General features: G+C 45.1%; 3 protein-coding genes across 3 annotated transcripts in view; 2 read left to right on the forward strand and 1 right to left on the reverse strand.

The window, feature by feature from the left end:
* The first annotated feature begins 1,251 nt into the window (after nt 1–1,251).
* On the forward strand, nt 1,252–7,036 carry cyb5a (cytochrome b5 type A (microsomal)). Its single transcript, XM_073488201.1, has 5 exons — nt 1,252–1,536; nt 5,293–5,421; nt 5,531–5,560; nt 5,655–5,689; nt 6,219–7,036. The coding sequence occupies exons 1-5, from the start codon at nt 1,399–1,401 to the stop codon at nt 6,301–6,303; spliced, it is 417 nt and encodes a 138-aa protein (XP_073344302.1). The 5' UTR covers nt 1,252–1,398; the 3' UTR covers nt 6,304–7,036.
* A 2,368-nt stretch (nt 7,037–9,404) lies between these two features.
* ppp1r3g (protein phosphatase 1 regulatory subunit 3G) lies at nt 9,405–11,612 on the forward strand. Its single transcript, XM_073488308.1, has one exon. It carries the CDS (start codon nt 9,454–9,456, stop codon nt 10,276–10,278), a length of 825 nt encoding a protein of 274 aa, XP_073344409.1. The 5' UTR covers nt 9,405–9,453; the 3' UTR covers nt 10,279–11,612.
* Nucleotides 11,613–14,775: 3,163 nt separating this feature from the next.
* Nucleotides 14,776–26,873, reverse strand: part of lyrm4 (LYR motif containing 4) — a 41,763-nt gene continuing 29,665 nt past the window's right edge. Inside the window, exon 3 of the mRNA XM_073487862.1 lies at nt 14,776–17,628. Coding sequence (XP_073343963.1) covers nt 17,581–17,628 — 48 coding nt within the window. The 3' untranslated portion in view covers nt 14,776–17,580. The remainder of the gene's footprint in view (nt 17,629–26,873) is intronic.

Consider the following 26,873-nt stretch of genomic DNA (forward strand, 5'->3'; position numbering starts at 1 on the left):
AATACACAATCTTTGACCTGGATTCGGCGCCTGTTCCCGCCACTGAGCGATGGAGGAGTTAAAAACACTCTTTCTTCACAAAGTTCAAACCTGCGCCACCATTTTACACGTTTAACACTTCAGCTGTGTGTTGGGAAGCCACCGGGACCTCCGGCTGCCGGCTGAGCGCGCACAGGGGGAAATAAAACAGTCATTATGTGAGATAAGGCTCGTTGCGTGAGAAGCTTTTCCTTGAAAGTTGATGAACTCACGCAAACTTTAGCCTCGTCCTCGCCCACAGCTCGCTGATGACTGATAGGGTGCGGACCAATCACAGAGCCCAGGTCATAGATGAGGAAGAGACTGACCAATAGCAGCGCTAGAAGGACGCTGGGGGCGGTCTCAGCCGCCGTGCCAGGAAGTTTGAGGCTCCGTGAAGCACACAAAAATAAGAGCACTGTTACCGGAAATCAATATTTCAAAATAAATGAAAGTGTTTCAAATTAGATGACAATTGAGATAATTGGTTTAAAAACGAGCAGGACTGCTGCAGCATGGCACGTCTGGAGCAAAGATGATGGCAGCCATGTTAGTGCAATTCGTCTCGCTCAATTTTTAAATGCAGGATTCAGCTGATCAGCTACAATTAATTTGAGAGAAAATAATTTAATTAGAAAACAATAAGTGTCAGCTTGGATCGACTCCAGCCCTCCCTGACCCTGAAAAGGATAATGGATGGATGGATGGATAGAAAATATATGTAAATATTTGATAACACTCCTCACTTTTGCCTTATTTGAAAAAAAAATATATTTTTATAAAATGTTTATATAAATTATATAAAAAAGAAGAGGTCTACACTTTAGGATGACGATGCAGTAATTCTAATTCATAGTTATATAACGTTTGAATCCCAATCTTCTGAAATATAAAACACTGATGTACTATAATAATAATAATAATAATAATAATAATAATAATCATAGTAAAAAATAATACTAATAACAACGATAATAATAAAAATTATTATTATTATTATCCTTGTTATTAGTATTATTTGTTTACTGTGATTATTATTATTATAATCATTATTATTATCGTTGTTATTAGTATTTTTTACTGTTATTATTATTATTATTATTATTATTATTATTATTACTAATGTACAAACTGCTCACACAGACCCTGTGAAGTATAGTCAGACCTTTATTTTGGAGGCAGCGGCCGGAAGCCTGCTGCTGCGCTGTGGCGGGTCGGGGCTGAAACTCGGTGTGTTGTTGGTGAAACTGGGGTAAATGTCGGCGGACCCGGTCCGGACGCACTCGGTGGGATTATATAACCTGCAGCAGGTCCGCGGACGCTCCTGTCGGCTCTCAGCGGATCGTCACCGTCACAGCGTCGCACGTTTCAGGGACACAAATGGGTGAAAAGGAGGAAAAGAGTCCGGACGGGGTGAAATATTACAGACTGTCAGAGATCGAGGAGCAGAACTCGTTCAGGTCAACGTGGATCATCATCCACAACCAGGTCTACGATGTCACCAAGTTCCTGGAGGAGGTGAGGACGTGTTCAGTGCGACAGCAGCTCAGCAGGGTCAGAACAGAACCACAGCAGGAAACACACCGAACTGTGTCCGGACAGAAACATGTCACCCTCAGGTCTGATGTCTGAGCCGGACACAGCTGCAGCACTGATGTTAGCGCCGAGCGTCTGCTGCTAAATGCGGCGTTTTTTGACTGGAGTCTGGTGGTAAATCCACAGGCTGAAGCCCAGAGAGGCTCCTGAGGACCTCCGGGCCCCAGAGAGGCTCCTGAGGACCTCCGGGCCCCAGAGAGGCTCCTGAGGGACCTGTGGGGCCCCAGAGAGGCTCCTGAAGGACCTGTGGGGCCCCAGAGAGGCTCCTGATGGACCTGTGGGCCCCAGAGAGGCTCCTGATGGACCTGTGGGGCCCCAGAGAGGCTCCTGAGGGACCTGTGGGGCCCCAGAGAGGCTCCTGACGGACCTCCGGGCCCCAGAGAGGCTCCTGATGGACCTGTGGGCCCCAGAGAGGCTCCTGAGGGACCTCCGGGCCCCAGAGAGGCTCCTGAGGGACCTCCGAGCCCCAGAGAGGCTCCTGAGGGACCTGTGGGCCCCAGAGAGGCTCCTGAGGGACCTGTGGGCCCCAGAGAGGCTCCTGAGGGACCTGTGGGGCCCCAGAGAGGCTCCTGAGGGACCTGTGGGGCCCCAGAGAGGCTCCTGAGGGACCTGTGGGCCCCAGAGAGGCTCCTGAGGGACCTGTGGGCCCCAGAGAGGCTCCTGAGGGACCTGTGGGCCCCAGAGAGGCTCCTGAGGGACCTCCGGGCCCCAGAGAGGCTCCTGATGGACCTGTGGGCCCCAGAGAGGCTCCTGAGGGACCTCCGGGCCCCAGAGAGGCTCCTGAGGGACCTGTGGGCCCCAGAGAGGCTCCTGAGGGACCTGTGGGGCCCCAGAGAGGCTCCTGACGGACCTCCGGGCCCCAGAGAGGCTCCTGAGGGACCTCCGGGCCCCAGAGAGGCTCCTGGGGGACCTCCGGGCCCCAGAGAGGCTCCTGAGGGACCTCTACGAATATTAAAACAGTCCAGTGTTTCTTAATGTATTAGTTCAGTACTGATCTCTGACAGATATTTGAAAGTTAAACTCTAATAACAGATAATTTAACTCTGATGATGATACATCTGCTGATATTTATTTTATTTTACATAAATTCATAATAAAACGTGTATCATTAAGATAATATCAGCAATTTTATTGTCAATTTTAAAATTAAAAATTAAGATTTTTGTTGCTAATCTTATTTGTGGTAATGTACGGACGACCAAAGATGACTCGAGTAAAACCTTTCTTTCACATTTTTATTACATTGAGTATTTTTTATTAATTATTTGCTGCGCGGTCTCGATTCAAAGTGTTTCCTCTGTTTTTTTAGAGTGATTGTTCTGATCTCAGCAGTACAAACAGTCAGTTTGCAACAATTATGAATTATTTCCTCATTTAACCTTTAAAACTGGAGCCCAACCAAGACTGGATTATTGGAGCCGATATTGGCGAGTAAAGAAGTTCAGACATCAATAAATCAGCTGATATTTTATATACATACTCAGAATATATCCATAAACACACATTTTTTTGTAATAGTCCCTAAAATGCGGTTATCAGACACTTGTGACAAAGATATGAGAGTAAGTAATAAGTAAGTAATCAGTGAAAACACTCAACTCAACTTTATGTCTTCATTAAAGCAGTGAACAGTCGATCTGAAGGTTTCGCAGCTCGCAGAGGAAACAAACGAGCGTGACGTGAGGGCTCTTTTTTAAAAAGGAAGAAAATAGTCCAACAGAAAGACGTGAGCACCAGAACCAGAACCAGAACCAGACCTGAGAAGTCTCAGGCTCTCCAGGTCCCCCCGCCAGGTGAGTCCGGCCCTGGACACACCTGTAACAGACATTATATAACAACATCCCATAATTAGGTTTATGATGTATATTAAATCATAAAAACAAAACAAAACAAACCTTCAAACAAACATCAGTCGGTGATGCACCAGTTAGATCAATAGAAAATGAATTGGTAACTATTTTTTTTATAATTTAATAATAATTTAAGACAATAATCTGCTGGTTCCAGCTTCTCTGATATTTGGTGTTCAGAGATAAAGTGGAGATTAAATTTAAACCCAGTTTAACATTCAATCATCATCATTTATCAGAAGAGACTTTATCCACAATAAGTTTCACATCTTTGTGTAAATAACTTTATTTATTATGTAAGATCACCGCGTCGCCTCGGTTCTGTGTCTCTCTGTTGAACCTTTGACCGATCAGCTCCATCAGAGTGACTCAGCGTTTTCTGGCTGCAGGTTTGTGACTTGACGTTCAGGGCGTGGACGTGTTGTCCGACAGGTGACCCTGTCTTCAGGTCAGACGCTCTCGCTTCAGCTCAGCTCACTCGAGGAGCCGTTAATTATCACGGACCAAACAAAATGGCCGCACTCGATGAACAATAGAGTTGTTTATTCTGGAGTGATGTGCTTCTGTTCGGGTGTTTGGTGCCGTTTTAAAGCAGCTGAACAGAGAGAAAGAGTTCACTGGAGGACGAACACACAGACCTCGTCCTGCAGCTGCTCGTCAATCATTGGCAGCAGCCTGATGAAGGTAAATCAAGGACAGTTGGATAGTTTAGTGTTGAACTCCACAACATGCTGCTGCGTCACTAAGACTGAACGGTGTCAGTTCGAGAAGTGACATAATGATCTCTGAGAAGTTTCACATATGAAGACGATACGATTAAAAGTGTCATTTCTTTAAACCCTCGAGGTTTCTTCAGTGTGAGACAAAATAACCAACTCTTAAGACTTTTGGGGATTTTGTTCTTGAATTATTTGGTGTCACTGCACAAAATTATGTTATTGGTTGACTGTTGCATGTAAACTTACATCAGTAGCGATGATAAACTTTGGGCATTTGTTACTCGACATGGACGGATCCATCAGCCAATCACAGAGCAGAAGTAAACGCGGCAGCAGCCAGTCAGTCTGAAAGTATACGTCCGTTCACCACCACGAAGCCGTCGGTGCAGAAAGAGGATGTTAATGAAATCTGGAAAAGAGGAACAAAGTTACTCTGTTTGTTTGCACGAGGGCGGAGTTGAGCTCCTCCACACAGTCTGTTTTTCTTCCTTTTATGCAGGAGCCACACTGTTGTTCCTTCATCACCATGAACACACAAACTGTAGTTTAATTTGACTCAATCACACACACACACACACACACACCGTCCTGCTGCCACAAATACTCTCTAGAGCACCAAACGTGGATTAATCCGCGGCTGAAAATAGTCCCCAGCAGATGCTCTGTTTCCTCCTGTTAGTTTATAAAACTCCAGTGAGCAGCTGGTTTATGTCTCCAGCAGGAACCAATGGGCTCAGAGCTGATGGCCTCAGACAGGAAGTGAGACAGTATTGAGACATATGACGACATCATATGTCTTCATCTCGCTGTAGTTATCGTTTGTAGTGTTTTTCTGGTCATAACTTCATCAACATTTTCTCAGCTGAGTGTTTCACCTGTTCAGGTGCAGTTCAAAGTGTCTTCTGCATGATGTGGACGTAAAGAAAAGGTTTTAATGAAAAGTCCCAACAGCAGCTCGATGTTAACATCCATGCTGACTGTGAACAGCTGATGTTTTGAACTTTAATTCAACCTTTTTGTGTTTTAAATGCAACAAACCTTTTTCCAGGAACAGAGAAGGACTGTTGTCATTTCCTCTGCTGATGATGAATGTTTGTTTCTCCCGTCAGCACCCCGGAGGTGAGGAGGTGTTGAGGGAGCAGGCGGGAGGAAACGCCACCGAGAGCTTCGAGGACGTCGGACACTCCACCGACGCCAGAGACATGGCCCAGGACATGGTGATCGGAGAGCTGCACCCGGTCAGTGTCCGCTCAAAGTAACAGATCTGGGGTCTGTGGCGACACACTCAATGTAATCAATAACTGTCTGTGTGTGTGTCTCTGTGTGTGTGTGTGTGTGTGTCTGCAGGACGACAGACACAAGATCGCCACGCCTGAGGTAAGTGACTGATCCGGACTGATCCTGATCCACAGCTCACTGCTGAGGCTGATTCTTTCTGTCCACTCACTGATGATGTTGTTTTTATACACAGGAAACACCGCTGACCACTCTGAACGATGAGTCCAGGTACACACACACACACACACACACACACACACACACACACACACACACATCGTTAACTAGCTTACAGCTGACGTGTTTACAGTTTGTATAGTTGCTGTTTGAGGTGAATTAACTCAGGCTGCACAAACAGAAGGTGAAATAACACCTGCACTTCCTGTCTGAACTCACCTGTAGACTTTTTCTAGTTAGTTTGTGAGTTAGTTAGTTAGTTAGTTAGTCAGTGTTCCTCATCCAGCAGTTGATCAGTCTGGTTAGTTTGATAACTAGCTGTCTTGCAGTTGATGGTCAAACTGGTTATTTAGTTACATATCTAACTACCTTTCTCTTCCTCCTCACAGTTGATGGTTTAACTGGTTGGTTGGTTCGTAATTTAAACATTTAATTAGCTGTAACTAGCTGTCCTTCTCTTTTACACTTACTTGGGTTAGTTAAATATTTAACTAGTTGTCTCTCTCGGCTGCAGTTGGTGGTTTAACTGGTTGGTTGGTTGGTTAGTTGTATGTTAACTAGCTGTCTTGTTCTCTTGCAGCTGGTGGTCGAACCTGCTGATTCCCGCTCTGGTAGCCGTCATCGTCACGCTTCTGTACCGCATCTACGCCTCAGACAGCGAGTGACATCATCAGACATGCAGCTGTGATGTCATCAGCGGGCACCACGGCCTAATGCCCCGGCGTGTGACTGACAGCTGCACCGGCCAATGGCGGCGCAGACTGGCAGCAGCTCAACGATCGTCTGATTACATCACTAACTCACCGTCCCTCCTGTCGCAGCACTAACATACCCAGCATTCATTTCATGATGTTCAACCAACCAATCACACGGCATTATGTTAATGAAGTCCTTTATGTTGTTGAATGTTTTGAAATACGGATGTTTTATAAAAATCTGTGTGATTTGAAATCATGTAGAAATGCAGTGGATGTATAATTTGTAGCATCTTTTTATATCTGTGTATCTGAATGTAAATGAGTTTATTAATATGCAATCAGCAGCTGGCAGAGCGTCGTGCTGTCACGTGACCGGGCTCATGAGCTCAGTGCACATCACAACATGAACAACTGATTCTGTCTTGAAGAAAATGTATGAAGTTTTTAACAACCTGCAGGTGTGTTTGGATTCACCTTCTTCACGTCCGAGCTTTCGATGGCGTGGTGAAAGATGTGTTCAGGGTGTGTCTGAGGCTCAGCTGTCTCAGTTTGTAACAGAGGAAACTGAAAACTGATTGATCGTGTGTCGCCCAGATAATCTGTTCTGTTGTTCACTCAGAACTGAGCTGCTCGGGTCAGAACGTCTCAGCTCAGACTCACAGCTTCCTGCTTTTACAATAAAACTGATTCAGTCACTGTGTTCGATGTCTGTCTTGATTTTTATTTCCAACAGATTTTTTTACCTTTTCTTTAAACCTACTCAAAGATCCTGTGAATGTTTGGATTCGTCTTTCTCAGAAAATCTACAAGAGAAAAATTCAGAAATGAAAAAACAAAAAGACACAAGATGGAAATTGTGAACGCAGAAGTTTGTCCTGAGGGAAGATCTCAATCTTTACTCGTGTTTTGTGTCCGAGGTTTCAGTCCAAAATGAGGAAAAACAAGTTTAAAATGTTTCCAATCAGTTTATTAATGATCATAAAGGAACAGGTTGAAACAGTTGTTAAATCCCAGCTGATGATTAAAGTCTGATGTGAAGGTTTGCTCCAGGTTACTCTGTGACAAACTGCTGGAGGTGATCGGCTCCGTCAGGTCCACGTTAGGCTCGGTGCTGCATCAAACCCGTCAGACACAGATCAGATCAGTAAATCCAGAGGCAGAGCAGCTCAGTCTGATCGGGTCTGTGAGCTGCCACATCTCCTGTGTCACATGTTGAGCTTTGTTTGAATCTGTTTTATTATTTGAGTCGTGTGTCGAGTGATGAAGATGAAGACAGAACTGGAGACATGCTGCCATCTAGTGGTCAGAGGTCTCCACCACATGTTGCTGCTTCACATGAGAAAGTAGGAAAAACTATAAACAACAAAAAACTTGAAAAACTGTGACAAGATTGAAAAAGTATTATAAAGTATGAAAAGTATGACGAAACACTATAGAAAACTGGAAATAATGAGAAAGAATATAAAGTATTAAAGAATATAAAGTATTAAAGTACATGGGGCAGAGTAGTATTGTCCACAGTGATTAAAGGGTTCAACTCCTGAGTGCTCGCAGGAACTTCTGCAGAGTGACGTCACGTGTTTGTTTTCAGCCCGCTGTGTGACGCACATGTGGAGCTGCGTTACATAACGACAGACAGACAGACAGAGAGACAGGCAGAGAGACAGACAGACAGACAGACAGAGAGACAGACAGACAGACAGACAGAGAGAGAGAGAGACAGACAGACAGACAGAGAGACAGACAGACAGACAGACAGACAGGTAGACAGACAGACAGACAGACAGGCAGAGAGACAGAGAGACAGACAGAGAGAGAGAGAGAGAGAGACAGACAGACAGACAGAGAGACAGACAGACAGACAGACAGACAGACAGAGAGAGAGAGAGACAGACAGACAGACAGAGAGACAGACAGACAGACAGACAGACAGGTAGACAGACAGGTAGACAGACAGACAGACAGACAGGCAGAGAGACAGAGAGACAGACAGAGAGAGAGAGAGAGACAGGCAGACAGAGAGACAGACAGAGAGACAGACAGACAGACAGGCAGACAGACAGAGAGACAGAGAGACAGACAGGTAGACAGACAGACAGACAGACAGGCAGAGAGACAGAGAGACAGACAGAGAGAGAGAGAGAGACAGGCAGACAGAGAGACAGACAGAGAGACAGACAGACAGACAGGCAGACAGACAGAGAGACAGAGAGACAGACAGACAGACAGACAGACAGACAGACTGTGATCTGTAACATATGAGTTAATAAAAACAACACAACTTTATTTACACATCATGAGGAGACAAACTGAGGACAGCAGGGCACAGTGATGACGTGTCTCCTGACGTGTCTCCTGACGTGTCTCATGACGTGTCTCCTGACGTGTATATAAATGATTTACAGACAAACAGACGTTTAAACTGAGCTGAGATCAAATCACTTCACGTTACTTCATCTGAGTTCTGACATGTTTGTTGTTTATAAATGATTTAATATTTAATAAACTGTTGACACTTTACAGCCGTTTAAAGGAGCATTATGTAGTTTTGGAGAAGAAATTCAAACTCGTAATTTTAATCTTTACAATATTAATGAGGTAATAACACAAACTGTGTCCGTCAGTGAGTAAACCAGCTGCTCTCTGAGGACGGTAACGTCCAGAACACTGTCTGAAGCCAGAGAGGTGGCAGGGTCCGCCACATGTAAACAAAGTCAAACTGTTTGTGCTTTAAGGTCAGTTTGTTTCAGTGGGTGAAGATGTTTCTCCGCTCAGTAACATTTCTACTCACTGCTCCTTTAATAATGTTTATGACTCGTTAGTCTGTTGAAGGTAAAACAACTGTTGCAGCTGAATGTTTTATTCCTGCAGGCTGTGATAAAGTGCTGCGAGCTGCACAGATGTTTGTTTGTTGTTGTTTACAGTTCGCCTCCTGCACGCAAACAGGTGAAAGTTGATGTTGGTGACGTGACGTGACGTGACGCTGCGCACGTTTCTGTGGGTGCACGCGCTCTGCTGTCACCACGTCGCCCTCTGCGGGGGGCGGGAGTCTCTACTCTATACAAGCCGCCCCGCGCCGGGACTCCCGCGGACTCCGGACCGGCCTGCAGGGCACTAATGTCCCGCTCACCGCTCCAGATCCACACCGGGGGACAGTCGCCCTCCCCGGGGCAGTCTGCGGAGAACGGCCTGGAGGATGAGGAGGACGAGGACGAGGAGGAAGATCTGGACGACGAGGTGGACGCTTCACAGCTGGAGAGGTTTATGAGGGACAGGAGGAGAGCCCAGTCCCTGCCCGCATACCCGGCGGCGCTCCTGGACGCGGACTCCGGGAGTGACGGGAGGAAGCGGGTGAAGTTCGCCGACTCGATGGGTCTGAATCTGGCCAGCGTCAAACACTTCAGCTCGCTGGAGGAGCCGCAGATCCCGAGCAAAGTTCTGTCCAGACACAAGAGCTTCCCGCCGCAGCAGGACTTACTGAACGACCTGTGCCAGAGCTTCAAGTCCAGCCTGGACACGGACCGGCTGGTCTCGTGCTTCCCAGAACCGCGACAGGCGGAGCGGAGAGTCCAGCGGCTCCGCGTGTGTCTGGAGAAAGTCACCATCACGCAGTTCGACGTGCGGGGGCAGATCCGCGTCTTCACCGGCTGCACCGACAGAGAGGTCGGGGTGAGGTACACCTTCAACGACTGGCTCTCCCACGTGGACGCGCAGGCTCTGCCCGTGGCCGTGGATCAGCCGGGCTTCGTGGGGGAGCGGTTCATCTTCACCGTGTACACGCCGCCCTTCATGGACCCCAGCTCGGCCGTGCACTTCGCCGTGTACCTGAGGAGCGAGGAGGGGGAGTTCTGGGACAACAACGAGGGGCAGAACTACACCCTCAGGTACCGCTGCATGCCCAGCACCGCGCCCTTTGTCAGCGCCGCATTCCACGCCACCTGACCGGTGCGTAAAACCTACAGATCCGTGCGTAAAACCTGCATATCCGTGCGTAAAACCTACATATCCGTGCGTAAAACCTACATATCCGTGCGTAAAACCTACACATCTGTGCGTAAAGCTCTCCATGTGTCCCTTCTGCTGAAAAAACATGTTTAGAGGTGCAGCTGCTGTTTTCCATCCGCTCACTGAATGCTTCATCGGTGTGATTCTGTGTTTTGAGATCACAGAACTTGTTTTATGTCAGTCAGAGGATCCGAATCATCCGGAGGAACCACAGGGATGCGGCTCAGGTTTTCTTTACTGTTTCTTACTTTGGTTAAACAGCCTCAGCAGCACCTGCTGAGCTGAAGCTCATAGATGTGTTTCACATCACAGTTATGGATATTTTTCTGAACTTCTACTCGGACTGATGGACTTTCTCTCCCTCAGAGGAAACAAACAGACTGATTCTGTTTTGACTTTAAGGAAAACGTTCCTCAGTGTCGACAGTCTGTCCTCTCACTGCTGCTAGACTCATTCTGCTGATGAGAAAAAGGATGTGGTGGAAGTTTTGCTGTTGCTACAGAGATCTTTATTTTTGCAAACTTACTGCTCTCATCCATTTTTCATTGAGCTTTGAAGGATCATAAAAGTTTACAAAGCTGCTGCAGTCTGATCTGTTCTGTTGATTTCTGTATGAAAATCAGTTTGCAAACTCTTAAAACTTGTTTGAACATCAAGTGTAGTGACGTCCACACTGCATTACCTCATAACTGAGCCCACTCTGATGCATTACACACAGCATTCATTAATTCAGGACTGCAGCTAAAGAAAGTGTGTCGATCAGTGTTTCCTCAAAGAGTTTACTGTCACAGAGGAAAGAAAGCAGAAGATATTCACACTTAAGAAGCTGGAATCAGAGAAGTTTTGAGCTCTTAATTCATTTTCAGTGAATACAGAAATAAATGGATGTAAATGGCCTGAAACTGTATTAAAAAGACTCGAATGCAGCTGAATGTTTTGCAAACTGATGATCTGTGATGTTCAGTGGATGTGACTTAAAGAAGTTTGACCCAAACATGCAAAACTTCTGTTTATGATCCTTTAAATCTAAACTTCTGCCAGAAAACTTGAGATTTGTCAGATTAATTCTCAAATGAAATCCTGAACTGAATTTTTTAAAATGTTGTTTGAAAAGTTTGTTGCTCTGCAGCCAAAAACATGATAATTATAAAACACTTTGAGGAGAATGTGTTGATGAGATGTGGAACGATTACGGGAATATTTAGAGTTAATTTAAGAAAAAGATGTTTTTGTCAAAGTGAACCAAATGAATAAAATATGATTTAAACCAACAGTGACATCAGTTGTCTTTGTTAGATAAAGATCGACTCTGACTTTCTTCTGTTTTCACACGTTTCAGAGAAAACATTTCAACAAATACGCCACCATGTTAGCAGTTCCACGGTAGCACAACATGCTAATACTAATGACATCACCAGGAAGACGTACTTAGTAACATCATGCTGTTACTAATGGAATCACCAGAAAGCTGTACTCAATGCTAACATCCCATGTTAGCCATGGGTCATGCTAATGTTAGCCTTTGTCAATGAAACACTCATGTTTACAGCAGTAGCAATGTGCAGAGTTGTACCTGATGCTAACATGCTCTCCAAGTTGCCAATTATAGTGATACTGTCAACATGCTAATGTAAATATGAGCAGTGTTTGCTATCAACAGTGACTTTGCCAATAGCAGTGGTTAATGCTAAGCTGCTGGGTTAGCCAGGAAAACACTGCTAATGCCAGATTTAGTGTTTGGCAGAGATCTGAACACAGAACACGAGCCAGCGTCTCTTCTGTACGTGGGATCAGTCAGGTCCTCGTCCTCGTCCTCGTCCTCGTCCTCGTCCTCACGCCTGTCTCCACCTGTCCATCATCTTTACATGAGGGCCGAAGTTCAGGAGTCCAACGCCTCTGACAGAACGTCCTGTTGACAAACCTGACCACATCTGTTTGATCTGTCAACACGACACACACACACACACACACACACACACACACACACACACACACACACACACACACACACACACACACACACACACACACAGAGGTTCAGAGAGATGAAGGAAGCTTTCGGGAAGATTTCAAAAATCATCATCATGATCGTTCAATAATTATCTGATCACATCAATTTAAATAGTAGACAAATATGTTGTTTGTTTATGACCAAGACTTCAGTCTCAAACTGCTGCTGCCAGACTTCATTGTAAAATCAATCAATTTTAGGAATCAGGTTCTTGGTATTGGTTTGCCTCTGCTGCACGCTGTGGAGACGAAGCCAGTCAGAAGTGTGGAGGAGATGCAGAGGATTTAAAGTACTGCTGCTTCGTCCAGAACTGACCCACAATCAGTTTTCTCAGAGCCGTAATCTTTGACCTTCACTCACTGCGAATGTTTTAGGCTGAAATGCACCCTGGGAGTTGTAGTTGACATTTCTCCTTTAGTTTAAAAATCCACAGTCTCGTAACTTTAAGTTTTTATGGAAGAAGCAGATCATTTGATCAGTTCCTCCTTTTTTGTCCCGAGGACTCAACCAGGAGACTTTTCATGTCCATCAAGGGCCTGAAGAGCTTCACTGTCACCTCAGTATCTCTTTTATAACCTCTATAAGAAATTAAACACACCGTCTGCTTCAAAACAGTAAGTTGTGTGTTTCCTTGTAAAAAGTGTCAGTTTGTGGCAGCATGGCTGCACCAGCCTGTCTGCTTCTGTGTCTAAAGTGCTAAAGTCTGACCTGCCAACATTTAGCAGCTGTTTGAACACACTGTTTACACTGATTTCACCATTTACACTCAATTTATGAAAGAAGAAACATTTTATTGATCTAAACATGTCATATTTTACAGATACACTAAACAGTAACCAGTATAGGCGACTTCTTTGTCCCCAGACTCCCTTAACAAATGTGTCAGTTTAGTGAGTTGTTGAGTTTTACATTCATGTTTGTTCTTTATCAGGAGTTTCTCATTTAGATGTTAATGCAGTAAAGTTTGAGTCCTTTGGATCTTGAGATGAGACAGTTCAGGTTCTCCTGCTCCGGATCGACACTCCCTGGAGAAAACAGCTTGGTTTAAAAGCGTGCAGGTCAGGACCTGGTCCGAAGTCCTGCTGCTGAATGCAGGACTCCACCAAGCATCCTGTGTGTTCGTCTGATGAAACAGCCGTCACTGATTGAGCAACGTGATCTTTTACACCTGTGTGTGTGTGTGTGTGTGTGTGTGTGTGTGTGTGTGTGTGTGTGTGTAAGTGGGCCAGTGTGCTCATCCTTAAACCAACAGACGGGTCTATTAATAGCAGCTGCTGGGACCTTGTGGGTCAGTCACCTCGTTCATCTTCACCTCCTCGACCGAAACCAAACGCACCTCTGCTGCTGCAGCCACACAGCAGATATTTACTCATCCCTTCATGTCTTTATACGACACTTGATGACAGAAGATTTGGGACAGACGGTACTGATCCAGTAAAAGTAATCGAGTACAGGCTCTGACATGTACTCAGAGTATCACAGTAAAAAGTCTCCCTCTGAAGGACATTTGTGGTCAAAGCTACTGAAGCTCACGTCATATTAATATAATTCAAAGACTATTAAAGTTAAAGGTAGAGTCAGTAGGATTTGTCCCAGCTGTTCCTGAACGCACCACAAAGATAGTTGATAGTTGAGTCTCATTCCCAGGACGTCAAACAGCCACATGTTGGGTTGGTAAAGCGTCCAAGCAGCAACAAAGAGAGAAAATAAGAAACTCTCTGCAGATACGAGACACTAACACGCCTTTTCTCCCCATTCAGCCTCCCTCTCTGTCTGTTCACGTCTTTTACGTCTTTGTCTCGTCTCGCTGCGTCTGCCGTGCGTGATGTGCTCTGATAGGTCGACATCAGTCTGGTGATGTTGGGAAGGCGGCGTGCGATGACGCCAAATAACAATAATCCATAATTCACCTCAGATGCATCAAACTAAAGTAACGAGGCTGTTTGAAGCTGTGAGGAGGAGAAAGTTCAGATGTTTGTGTTCAGATGTAGAGAGGGAAAGTCTCAGAGATACTCAGGTACAGTACAGATACCTGAAACATGTACTGAAGGACAGTCATGAAGTATTTGTACTCTGTTACTTCCCTCCTCTGCTCCTCACTCTGTCGTCATGTATCAGTGGTCCTGTTTAAAGGTGCAATATGTCGCATTAACGCCAACACTCCTCCAGTCTGTACCGCTAACTGCACCGCTGACTGAGCTAACTAGCTAACAGCTATCAGTGACGTTTCTATTCATGCAGTGATGCGTTTCTTTGTGTTGAACACTAGGGGGCACTCATCTGTGATTACAGACACATCGTGATGATATAAACAATAAAGCTCAATAATTCAACAGTCGCGTTCGTGTTCGTCTTCATTGCTGCTGAATAAACCAACATCGGTTCTGTGCGATGCGTTCAAGTGTCAAAGAGGACGACAGACGTTTCAGTGTTCATGTCTTTATTTGGCTTCAGTAGATCATCTGACATTAAAGGTGAAATAACTCAAACTCAAACCTGCTGGACACAAAATCTCTCTTGTTTACACACAACTCAAACTGGACATCTGAGGACGGGTGTGGACCCGACAGAGGGAGTCTCACGGCCCGTCTGGAGCCCCCCGACCCAAAGTCTGAACACCCAGGAGGAAACAAAACCGGAACAAACAGACGTGAGGAGGTTTTGGTGTCGACGTTTACTGACGTCTACTAAAGACCAAGAACTGAAACTACAAAAATGTCTCCTGCTGCTCAAAAACAAAAGACTTCAATACCCAGAATCCTCTGAGGTGGAAACTCGTGTGTTCATGTGCTGTCGGACCGATCGGAACAACAACTCAGACAGATGGAGAGAATTTGGTTCATGAGATGAAACATGGTGGACGACAGTGAACAGAAACCGTCTCATCAACGTGTTGCTGCCACGTTCCGACACGACGCACATGAACACACCGAAGTCGGAGGAACGACTTCCCAACTCAGGAAATGAGACGATCAGAGGAGCACCTGAACGCAGCACGAGATGAAGGTGAGTTCAGGTGAGAATCTGCAGCGTCTTCACGACTCGTCTCCTGCTTTAGTCCAACTTTATTTAAACAGATTTAACGTGACAGAAAACTCACTGCTGCTTCTTTTTCTGTCGTCTCACAACACGAGTATCGACCCCTCGCCCCTTAAAGGAACAGTTCACCCCAAAAGTAACTTCACTGTAGCTGCTGAGCTAAAAGCGTTGCTCGAGCTCGACCACGTGGACGTAAAAAACTTATTTCCGCATCAAGTCGATGGAGCAGTTTAGTTTTTTTGGTTGTTTTTTATGTTTTAAACTCTGAGATATTCGAGTTGATGTGATGCAACAGCTTTTCTAACTCTTCGTCCATCATAGCAGCGATGTTTGCCGTCATTACCTCGAGAGCTTTGGTCAAACTACTCGCCATCTTGCGGGGAGACCTCAGGTGTGTCCGTCTTTTCTGAAAGTTGTTAAAGCCCACAGGTTTTCTCCAGAACTGATCCGAGTCATCACATGGAGTAAATACTCCGCTTAACTTTGAGTCTTATCGCCGACAGGAATTTTAAAACAATCACTCATTGGCTGTTTCAGGCTTTAGGACGGGCATATAAACGTCTTCTGGAGACTCGACACAACCGAATTTTGATTTTTTCAGCTGAACTGTTCCTTTAAACGAAGTCTGCGTGGTTACAAGTTCAGACGCTTACGTAAATAAACAGATTAATAACATGAGTGAGAACTACAGAATCAAGTATTTCAGTGCTTTTATGGGTTTATCGTTCGATATATCACATAATCACATGTCGTAGATCACTTGTGCGTTAAAATATAAAATAACACTAGACAGAAAAAACGGATCAGAGATGCACCGATCAGATAAATGCAGCCAACAGCAGTTTACAATAAATCATCCTGATGTGAACGTTTCTGATTCTGGACTGTGTCGACTGAAAGCTCAGGAGCAGCTGCTGAAGCACCTGAAGGCGACACGTCGGTCCATTAAATGAACTTTATTCAACACTTCTTTAAATCTACTCGATGTTTTTGATGTCAGAGACAGTCGGTGTGTTTTTTGTGCGATTTCTGACAGCGAACATGAAATCAGTTCATTTCTGACTTCATCACAGAAATATAAACTTTTCTATCTCATCAGGAATCAGATGAGTTTCATCAAAGTTACATCAGTGAAAAACTTTCTCACGTAGACGTTTTCATCATCACCTCCACCGAGCAGGTCCGTCTGTTGGTCTGTTGGTTTGTCAGCAGGATTACACAAAAACTACTCAACTAAACTCTGATGGAGGATGAATCTGAGCCCAGAACAGACCTCATTAACTTTTGGTGTGGACCCAGATAAAAGTGACAGAACCAGGAGTTGTTTTTTTTTTACTTTCTTAACATAGAAAAAAAGTGTTTTTATGACATTTAGTTGATTTCTCAGAATAATTCACAGATCTGGAAGGAAAAAAATGAGGCATCTTTATGTAGCTGGTGTCTGAGGAGCACAACATGGGACTGTTGGGTCTTGGCGGAGGTATGCACTCTAATCAGTTTATATATAACTTTATTTATATCCTCATAATCAGGCTCAAACATTCATCTATTCACACAACTGAAACGTAACGTTAATGAAGATGATCAGAGGCGTCACAGGATGATTCAATAATCAGTTTCTCTGTTTTCAGCTGCTTTCTTTCCTCCGACAGTAAACTGAACAACTTCAGGGACGTGTTATAGATCACACAACTGATCGATTAATCGAGAAAGTAATCCACAATGAAAACAGTCGTTAGCAGCATTAACGTATATTTTTGGGTTTTGAGACTTCACACTCCTTCACTTTTCTCTGATGATCGACTGAACGAGTTTATTGATTGTTTGAAGAAAATAATTGGCACATTAATCGTTAAAGAAAACGTCGACGATGTTTAATTTTTAAAGGATCAGAACCCAAAATTCTGACTCAGGAAGTCGAAGCTGAAGCTGAAGTGATCGGCTAATCAATGATCAGAAACATTTCAGAAGTCTGATCGGTGCATCCATGAACAAAAACACAAACTTCACTGCGTCACTCTGTCCTACATCCCCCACAATGCATTTCACCCCTCCAACTCCACCCAGTGAAAGCTGTGTCAGATCAAACTGGAGTCAAGGGAAGGTTGATGTCAGGGCAGTGATTCGCTCCAGTCTCTGACGTCACATCCTGCTGTTTGCTGGGACAGTCCTCCACCTCCAGCTGACGGTTACTCCACCACCGTCTTCTGGGTCTCAAACATCTTCCCGATGGCGACCTGCACAGAAAGACAGAGACAGATGTCTGTGAACACACCGTCTGCTTCAAAACAGGAAGTTGTTAGTTTCCTTGTAAAAAGTGTCAGTTTGTGGCAGCATGGCTGTACAGATACACTAAACAGTAACCAGTATAGGCGACTTCTTTGTCCCCAGACTCCCTTAACAAATGTGTCAGTTTAGTGAGTTGTTGAGTTGGAGACACTTTATAAACTGTGTGAAACTCTGTCTCTGACTGATTCTGACTTATTTGTTCCTTCTTGTAAATTCAGCAAATGTTCTACATGAACTTCTTTCTGTCTTTGAGTAGAAACATGGAGTCTGTTTGTCTCGGTGGTGTTTATTTTAATATAGCGGCTCAAAAACAAAAAGACTTCACTACCCAGAATCCTCTGAGGTGGAAACTTCAGCAGCTTCTGAGTTTGGACGTCTTGACTCTTAAACTGAAGGTCTTCACATGAGACACGAACACATCAGCTGCCAGGTAGACCTGAGGGGGGCGCTACAGGACTAATGTGTGTGTGTGTGTGTGTGTGTGTGTGTGTGTGTGTGTGTGTGTCTGTGTGTGCGCAGAGAGCCTCGTCGCTGTGTTATGTCAATATTATCCAGCTGAACTCTGTTGTCAAATAGAAGAGCCAATTATGGTGCAGTGTGATGCAGCTGTACTGTATGTACAAACTGTGTGTGTGTGTGTGTGTGTGTGTGTGTGTGTGTGTGTGTGTGTGTTGGGGCCACAGTTCACAATTGATTTTCTCTTGTTTCAGTACAAAGACACGACAGGCTCATCTACAGAACATGACCAAATGTGACCCACACACACACACACACACACACACACACACACGCACACACACACACACACACACACACAGCAGATGTTCTGAACACACAGTTCGCTCTCAGATCGTCAGCTGATCAGTTTCGGGACATGGAGCTCCAGATCAAAATGTTTCTGAACTATTTCAGAACATCTTTAATTCTCCAGATGAAGAAGAAAATAAAAACAGGCTGAACGTCACCGCTCTGACCACGAGACTTCACCTGACTTTATATCATCAGGAGGAGATGATGACTCCATGAATCTGCTTAGAAAACCTCAAAAAGTCTCTCCTCACATGTGCAGAACCTGCCTGAGAAACATCATGTTTTTAAGTTGTCTTCAGTGTCTCAGTGATCCAGTGAGTCGTCTGTACATCCACAGGTTCACTGCTAACAGGAAGTGCTGACAGCTGATTCTGCAAAGTTTTAATGGAGTTTATGAGGATGTTTTTTTTGTTTTTTGTGGTTGTTTTTCCGTTTTAAATCAAGTCTCCAGCTGCTTCAGTTGTTTAGCAGAATGCTGCATCTCTGTTTTACTGTGAAGCTCCAGAAATGTTTAGCGGACGACACAAAATAAGCAGCGACTACAAAGAGACATCTGTGTCCCGCCTGCAGGACGACAGCGCTGTTACTGCCTCAGCTGGCGGATCAAAGCCCGAACAAAACCATCTTCCCGACCCTCCTCTGTGACTTCTACACCAACGGTGAGGTGGAATAACTCAGCAATACTCCAGATAATGATCATTTTCATTTTGGGTGAACTGTTCCTTAAATATTCTGACAATTAGTTGTAAAAATTGTTGTTCTTAAAGATATTTTCAATTGAAACACATCAGGGGGAAATATTTAAAAAAATGGAGGCGTGTAAAAGGTTTACTCCTACAAACAATTAATATTTTCAGTAATTAAAGAAATAATTTCATCATGAGCAGATCAACAAATATGAACATTAATGTGTATAGTATCAGTGACTATCAGTGGATCCAGAACATGTGTGGTTGTATCGGACCTCCACCACCAGGGGGCACAATCTGCCCACTGATACCTGTTCTCCATCCGCCCTCATCAATTATTCTGCCGTCAACTCTCTCTCTCTCTCTCTCCACTATCAGAGCAGACCCTCTCTCGCCCGATTGGGGCCCCCCTGTGTGTGTGACGTCCTGATTGGCTGGACTGTGGCGTAGGAGGGAGGGGGGTGGCGGTGAGGCGGGCGGCTCTCTGAACCAATCAGCAGGCAGGAGGCTTGGCTCTCATGTAAATTGTTGCGGCTGTGGCTCCTAACAAAGGGAAGGCCTCTCTCTCTCTCTCACTGAGTCGGCCTCGCTCTGCCTCCACACATCTGTCTGCTCTCGTCGCTCTCCATCTTTCTCTCCATCACTTTCTTTTATTTCTCTTCACATTTGTTTCTCTCTCCGTCTTTATCTGCGCTGCGGTCCGACAGCAACAGAGACGATAAACCGTGAATCATAAAAGATCAGCTCCAAATATAAAACCACCCGATCAAAACAGGAATATTTCATTAGATTATTCAGATTAAACACGTCACCCAATTAGGACAGAAACAGCAGGTCAGCAGCTAATGAGAGCAAAGCATGCTGGGATATTAATGTGGTGTTTGCTTTCTCTGCCAGAGTCTCTCTCTGCTTCAGGGACTCGACCAGAGTCACAGGGTGAGAGGATCGCTGGACCGGCCTGCTGGACACCACGACTACCATCACCTGTGGTTGGACAGGTAACAAGTTCATACGAGAAACAACTACAGAGAGACACAAAACAACCACAAAGAGATGCAGACAGATGACAGGGAGATGACGAATGACTGAATACAAAGACACACTTAATATAGACGACAAAGAGACGCAAAACAACCACAAACAGACACAAAATGGCTACATAGAGATGCAAAATGACCAGAGAGACACAGAACAACTACAAAGAGATGCAAAACAACAAACGGACCCAAAACGACTGCAAGGTGACGCAAAATGATCACGAATGGACACAAAACAACCAAAAAGAGACGCAAACGACCACCAAAAGACGCAAAGTGACCACAAAGAGACGCAAACGACCACAAAGAGACGCAAACGACCACCAAGAGACGCAAACGACCACCAAGAGACGCAAAATGACCACAAAGAGACACAAACTACTACAAACTGATGCAAACAACTACATAGACACACAAAACGACCACAATGAGATTTGGCTCATGACAGTGTCGTAGGCATCTTTACTGTGAGTCAGTTTGTCAAATTTCTGCTTGATCTGCATCAACGTTCAGTCCCGTTACTGAGAAGAGGAGTTTGTGTTGTTCCCAGTACAGGTCAGGTGGTGAACAGTATCAGCAGCGGCACACAAACCTACGGTACCGCACTGTAGCATAGGAACATCTTGTTATTCGACGAAGATAGAACAACTAGGTTCTGGTCGGGATTCAAAAGCCACATAATGCAATTAAAGTTGGCAGTCAGTCGAAGCCTGATGGGAGTTCTCTCCTACATAAAGACAATCACAGCCATCATAACGCAGAGCTAAACTTAGCCTCCATCCTCCTATATCACCACGTCCATCCCCTCTGCAGCGCTCACACACAGCCAGGAGGAGCAGTATGGAAACCACACACACACACACACACACAGACACACACACACACACACACACACACACACACACACACACACACACACACACAGACACACACACACACACTCTCTTCTCTCCCTGCTGAGTCGTGACTGACTGACCTTCAGTCTTACTCCCACCAGGCAGGAGGTGTAAGATTAACATAAGACTGCTGCACTCAATCCAAACGATGACACAGACTGAAGATCTGTGTGTCGAGTCTGAAACATTACAGCTGTTCTTCTGACAGAATCACTGTAATCCAGCTGAATCTGACCAGAGACGAAGAGTCTGAACATCTAATCCGTTTAAAGCTCAACATGTTTGGATACCAGTTAGATGTCAACACCCTCTGGTGCCAACTGGATGACAGTCGAGAGCTGAAAACTGGCATCAAATGTCTGCTCGCACTTGTAATCTCACACCAACAACTATTATTTGGTCTGATTGTTCCCGATTTAAAAGTTAAACTACACTCAGTCGTCAGTTTCTCAGGTCTAATGCAGAATTAAAGCTTGAAGCGTGCGTCTGCAAAGACAAACGTCTCTGCAATCCTACGCAGAGAAGACTGCGATGAGTAACTGCAGGTCACGGAGGTTTGCAAAGGAGGCGACAAGCAAATCTTAGCAACGCACCTGTGAACCTGTGCGTCATACAGGCTGACTGCTTGATCCAACTCAGATCAGGAGTCCTCTTCACAGCTCAGTTATAAAACGTACAATAATGAAAGAAACAAGCACACGATTATCTCCGAACCAGCCTGGAACCGCATGTTCCTGCTTTAATTAGTCCTGCGATAACTCCTACAGTCATGAAGGATATTATGTTTCTGTGGAAAGTGTTGATGAGGTGTTGATTCGACTTTATCCTCAGTTTGGAAGCTGTAGTTTGAGGTATTTCTAACAAGAAGTCCAGTCAACGAAGTCTCACCTCGACACCGCCTTTGTTTGTTCACACTGAACCAAGCAGCGCCGACATTACGCCGCTCCAGTGTGTCGCTTCATACAGGTGCGTCTCCACCTGTAGATCTAAACACGTCACAGCAGAGTGTTTATAATCACAGTGATGCTGTTATAAAGTGTTGTGACTGAGACCCTGACCCACCACGCAGCCTGGAAAGTGACAAAGACAATTACATCATCACATAATCACCATCAGTGAACAGAGGACCTGTCTGACTCTCACTCCCAGAGAGGGAGGCTGAAGACTCGGTCAGGAGGGCTGACGGTCACGCTGACTCCCTCAGTGTGAAAGAGGCCACAAGTACAGAGAGCTGAACAGACAAAGACTTTTTAAAACGTCTTTCTGGTCACGTGCACAGACGAGTCCGTCTTGATCGGCAGTAGAGTCGTCACGGGTTGGTCTTGGTTGCAAGACGTCACCGCAGCCTGCTTGGAGGCGAGTCTGGCTCGCTTTAACCGCAATCTCGAGATCTCAAGGTCGACCTCGGGCACGTCTCGGCCCGGCTCGGCAACGAGTAATGGAAACACAACAACTCAGCACGATTTGGCTCGGCCTGGACAAAAGTGCCAGTGGAAAAGCTCTAAAAGTCTGCTGGGTCACCTCCAGATCTCCAGAACCCACAGCCCTCCAATAACTAAGCAATTTCAGATAACAGATGGATGGTATTTCAATGTTTTTGCTATTGAGCGACAGGTGTGTCAAGGAAGCCAGTTTTAGGACAGAGAGGATCGTGCAAACTGTTAAAAATTGTACCTGTAGCAAATCTTTTTATTCAACTAGAACCTGGATCCTTAGTACAAACAGAAGATGTGAGTATTTCGGGTCTATATCTGCTTTAAGGCGATGGATCACAGCGTAACATTGTAAGCATGAGGGCGATGTTTTCACTGACCTGACAAGAAAAGTACTCAGGATAATGTCCTGTATTCTTACAGTGTAGCTGGATGTTAAACCAGTGGAAGCAGAAGCACATGTTAGTGCAGAACATCCACAGTGGTGTGTAGTTAAAAAAGAAACGTCGCCCCGGACAGCAGGACGCAGGAAAAATCGAAGGTAAAGAGCCGTTGAAAGTGGGAGGAAAGAGATGAAGCGACGGAGGGAAACCTGGAGGTGGCCGGCAGAGCGGCTCAGACACAGAAAATGAGGTTTTCTGGTGTGAGATGAAAAAGACGGAGGGGCTCAGGCAGTGGGATGCTGTCAGACTGAAATTCATGGAGGCCTTTGAGTGTAGGAGAGAGAGAGGAGAGAGGAGGATGGAGATGGAGATGGAGAGCGAGGGAAGCAGGAGGATGAGAGGTGCTCAGGTAGATAATAAACTGAACATGAGGAGCGCTCCACGCCGTTCCAGTCTTTCCATTTGTCAGGAGACGAGAGCAGAGCAGCAGGAAGCACCGACACATCTGAGAGTCGGACCGCAGGAGGAACGAAAGCAGAAGGAAGGATGGAGGGCTCACCTCTTCAGGGTTGGTCACTTCAATTCAAATGAATATTTCAGTTACTATTAACACGTTTGTAGCTTGAGAGGGATGAAGCCTTCAGGGGAGAAAGAAGGGGTTTCACTCCATTTCTACAAAACGGGAGAAGTTATTTTGGGTGTCGATGTGAAACTCCTGCTTGAATCCTGCTGCTCTGTATATATCAAAATTAAAGAAGAGAGGTCAAGGTGTACTCTCATCTGTCTTAAGTGATGGACAGCTCTTAAATCAGTTTCACACCAGTTCACACCTGGTGTTAACATGCTTCTTCTTACTTCCCCGCTCTATATACAAATACATCACCGAGACAAACAGACTCCATGTTTCTACACAAAGACAGAAAGAAGTTCATGCAGAACATTTGCTGAATTCACAAGAAGGAACAAATAAGTCAGAATCAGTCAGAGACAGAGTTTCACACAGTTTATAAAGTGTCTCCAACTCAACAACTCACTAAACTGACACATTTGTTAAGGGAGTCTGGGGACAAAGAAGTCGCCTATACTGGTTACTGTTTAGTGTATCTGTAAAATGTGACATGTTTAGATCAATAAAATGTTTCTTCTTTCATAAATTGAGTGTAAATGGTGAAATCAGTGTAAACAGTGTGTTCAAACAGCTGCTAAATGTTGGCAGGTCAGACTTTAGCACTTTAGACACAGAAGCCGACAGGCTGGTGCAGCCATGCTGCCACAAACTGACACTTTTTACAAGGAAACACACAACTTACTGTTTTCATTTAATGCTGAATTTACAAGAAGGAGACAATGATTCAGAGTCTGTCAGAGACAGAGTTTCACTACGTTATAAAGTTTGTTTGAACCCAACAACTCTTAAAATCACCACATTTGTTAAGGGAGTCTGGTGATGTGGTGGTTACTGGTTCAATGGTTGGATCAGTTGAAACTGACCAACTTCCTGATTTATACGTTGTGCAGTCGAGTGAATCTTAATTCATCTTAACAGCAGCAGCTGAGGCTCATGGGTATTGTAGTATTAGATTATCAAGGTGACTCAAGTGTTTCTAACAGATAAAGGGAAAATTGAAGTGAAGAAAAACACTTCGGGGGCTTTAACAGGTCCTTTTCTTCACGACTCTTTTGTATCTGTTTGCTTTGTGATTATTGCTGCTTCACACTGTTAGCTGCAGTTTGTTTCCTCCCTCACTTCTTTGTTTCGTAGGAGAAAATCTCCAAACTTGCCAGAAACTGGCATCTGCAATGAAGAAATCCATTTTGTCGCACTGCAAAGGTCGTCTACTTTCAGAAGCATCGGTACTTGTTGTGCTTCAACACTCATTTATTCAGCTTCTTCCCTAAATTTGTCCACCGTTTCTTCACCAGCCTTACCAAAGGAAATGACGAGCGCGGAGGTAGAAAACGATTCAGTTACAGTGACGACAGTGTTTACAGGAACATTACAGAAGTCCACAGGTGCACAACATTTCCATCCCTCAACACAGAAGTTAGACCGAGCCGTGACAAACGGTGGCTGAGTCAGTTTACTCTCAGTTACTTTCAAATGTCAGACGAGATGAAGAAATAAAACCACTTAACCTGCTATTTATACATTCACACTCACACACTCACACACTCACACACACACACACACACACACACACACACACACGAAATCCCCACACATCACCAGATAAGTGTTTCTGTGGCAACCGTCCATGCAAAAATAAAAAGTGAGAAGATGAAAAGTGAGTTTATGTGTGTGTGAACTGATGATGTAAACTTCAGCAGCATCATCAGGGCTGAACACACACACACACACACACACACACACACACACACACACACACACCATCTCCTTCACCTCTCTCTCTCTCTCTCTCTCTCTCTCTCTCGCTCGGCCCTCTCTCTTTGTGGAGGTTTATCAGTTTTTCGCGGAGTCGCTCGCCTGCAGCGACACAACAAACAGCAGTCGACTCAGTTCAGCTCTTTTTCTTGTCAAACCTTTTATTTCTCCAGGGAGGACCGGCTGAGCTCCTCTCTCCTCACACAGCGTTACATTTTAATGCCCCGACACCAAACAACAACAGCTGTTGCCTTGAATCAGCTGTGAAGGCAGATAGGGTTACACGGAGCGCTCTGATTGGCTGCTCTGCAAAAGATGAATGACTTCGATGCACTTGTGAGACTCAGCGTGGACATTTTTCAATTAAGCAGAGACTTGTATCAGACGCATCTTGAGTCATTTATGACTCGACTTGGATTTGACTGATCTTGACTTTGACTTCCTGGTTTACTCAGCGATGGACTTGGACTTCACAACTGAGTTAAGTCTCACATCAAGTCTCTGACCAAGTCAAGTCTCTTGTCTTGTTAAAGAAAGTTTAACGTAGTCAACTTTCATGTCCGTCGAGTTCAATTCCTTACAAAACTTGCAACACAGAGACATGAAAGACGTCCACGATTTTCCCCGGGGACTGACAGAACTGTTTCTAACTTGAAGTGTGGGCCAAGTCCAAGTCCATCAAACAGGTCAGAGTCTTCGGTCAAGTCCGTCGGGACACGTCACGACTTACAATTTCATAAACCTGACTTGATATTCAATGATTTTCTTGACTTATGACTTGAACTGATCTCACCAATACTCTGAGACTGACTCTGACGTGTCCTGACGGACTTGACAGTAGACTCTGACTCGTTTGATTGACTTGGACTTGGCCCACACTTCAAGTTGGAAACAGCTCTGACAGTCGCTGGGGAAAATCAGCAGCAACTAAACTCTGTTTTCTGTGGACGTCTCATGTCTTTGTTTTGCTCTGATCATATTTACACACGGATCATCTTTAATCTGCCGTCGTACATCACGGCTCGCTGCAGGTCACAGGGATTCAGAGTCTTGCTCAAGGACACTTCAGCAGGGTGGGGTAGAGTCGTGAAGGACGATATCTGCATCTCACACATCCCGCTGCTTCATTTCATGCTAATTCAGCCAATTACGTCGCTGCGTTGTGATTCTTCCCCTTAACCCCCCTCATCTGCCTCGTTTGTCCCTCCCTGCCTCCCTTAATTCGTCCTCTGCCCGCCTGCTGAGTGTGTGTGTGTGTGTGTGTCTCAACACCAGCCCGCGCTGTCAAATCCTCTCATTTTATCTCTTTCAGTCTCTCCTCCTGCGTCCTGCAGCGACCCGTTGTTCCTGCATGTGTGTGATTAACGGCGAGAGAAGCATCTGAACGTGCCGCTGAAACGTCCTGTGTGTTTTCCAAAGTGCCACAGTCTCCTCTGGCTTCGTCTCCTCATCAATTATTCATGCACGTTCAAGAGCGCTACAGGCCTCGTTTACAACACTATGTCTTCCTCTGCATCACTTTCTGTTCCTCCTCGTGGCATTTACAGTGCAGTCGTCCTCCG

The sequence above is a fragment of the Pagrus major genome, chromosome 19 (genome assembly GCF_040436345.1).
Source record: "Pagrus major chromosome 19, Pma_NU_1.0".
Classification (NCBI taxonomy): Eukaryota; Metazoa; Chordata; class Actinopteri; order Spariformes; family Sparidae; genus Pagrus; species Pagrus major.

Bases quoted from the DNA above. Each gene is read 5' to 3' on its own strand.
- cyb5a (XM_073488201.1), top strand. From the start codon at position 1,399: ATGGGTGAAAAGGAGGAAAAGAGTCCGGACGGGGTGAAATATTACAGA. The intron at 5,561-5,654 runs GTAAGTGACTGA...TTTTATACACAG, and splicing joins ACAAGATCGCCACGCCTGAG to GAAACACCGCTGACCACTCT. The intron at 5,690-6,218 runs GTACACACACAC...GTTCTCTTGCAG, and splicing joins ACTCTGAACGATGAGTCCAG to CTGGTGGTCGAACCTGCTGA.
- ppp1r3g (XM_073488308.1), top strand. From the start codon at position 9,454: ATGTCCCGCTCACCGCTCCAGATCCACACCGGGGGACAGTCGCCCTCC.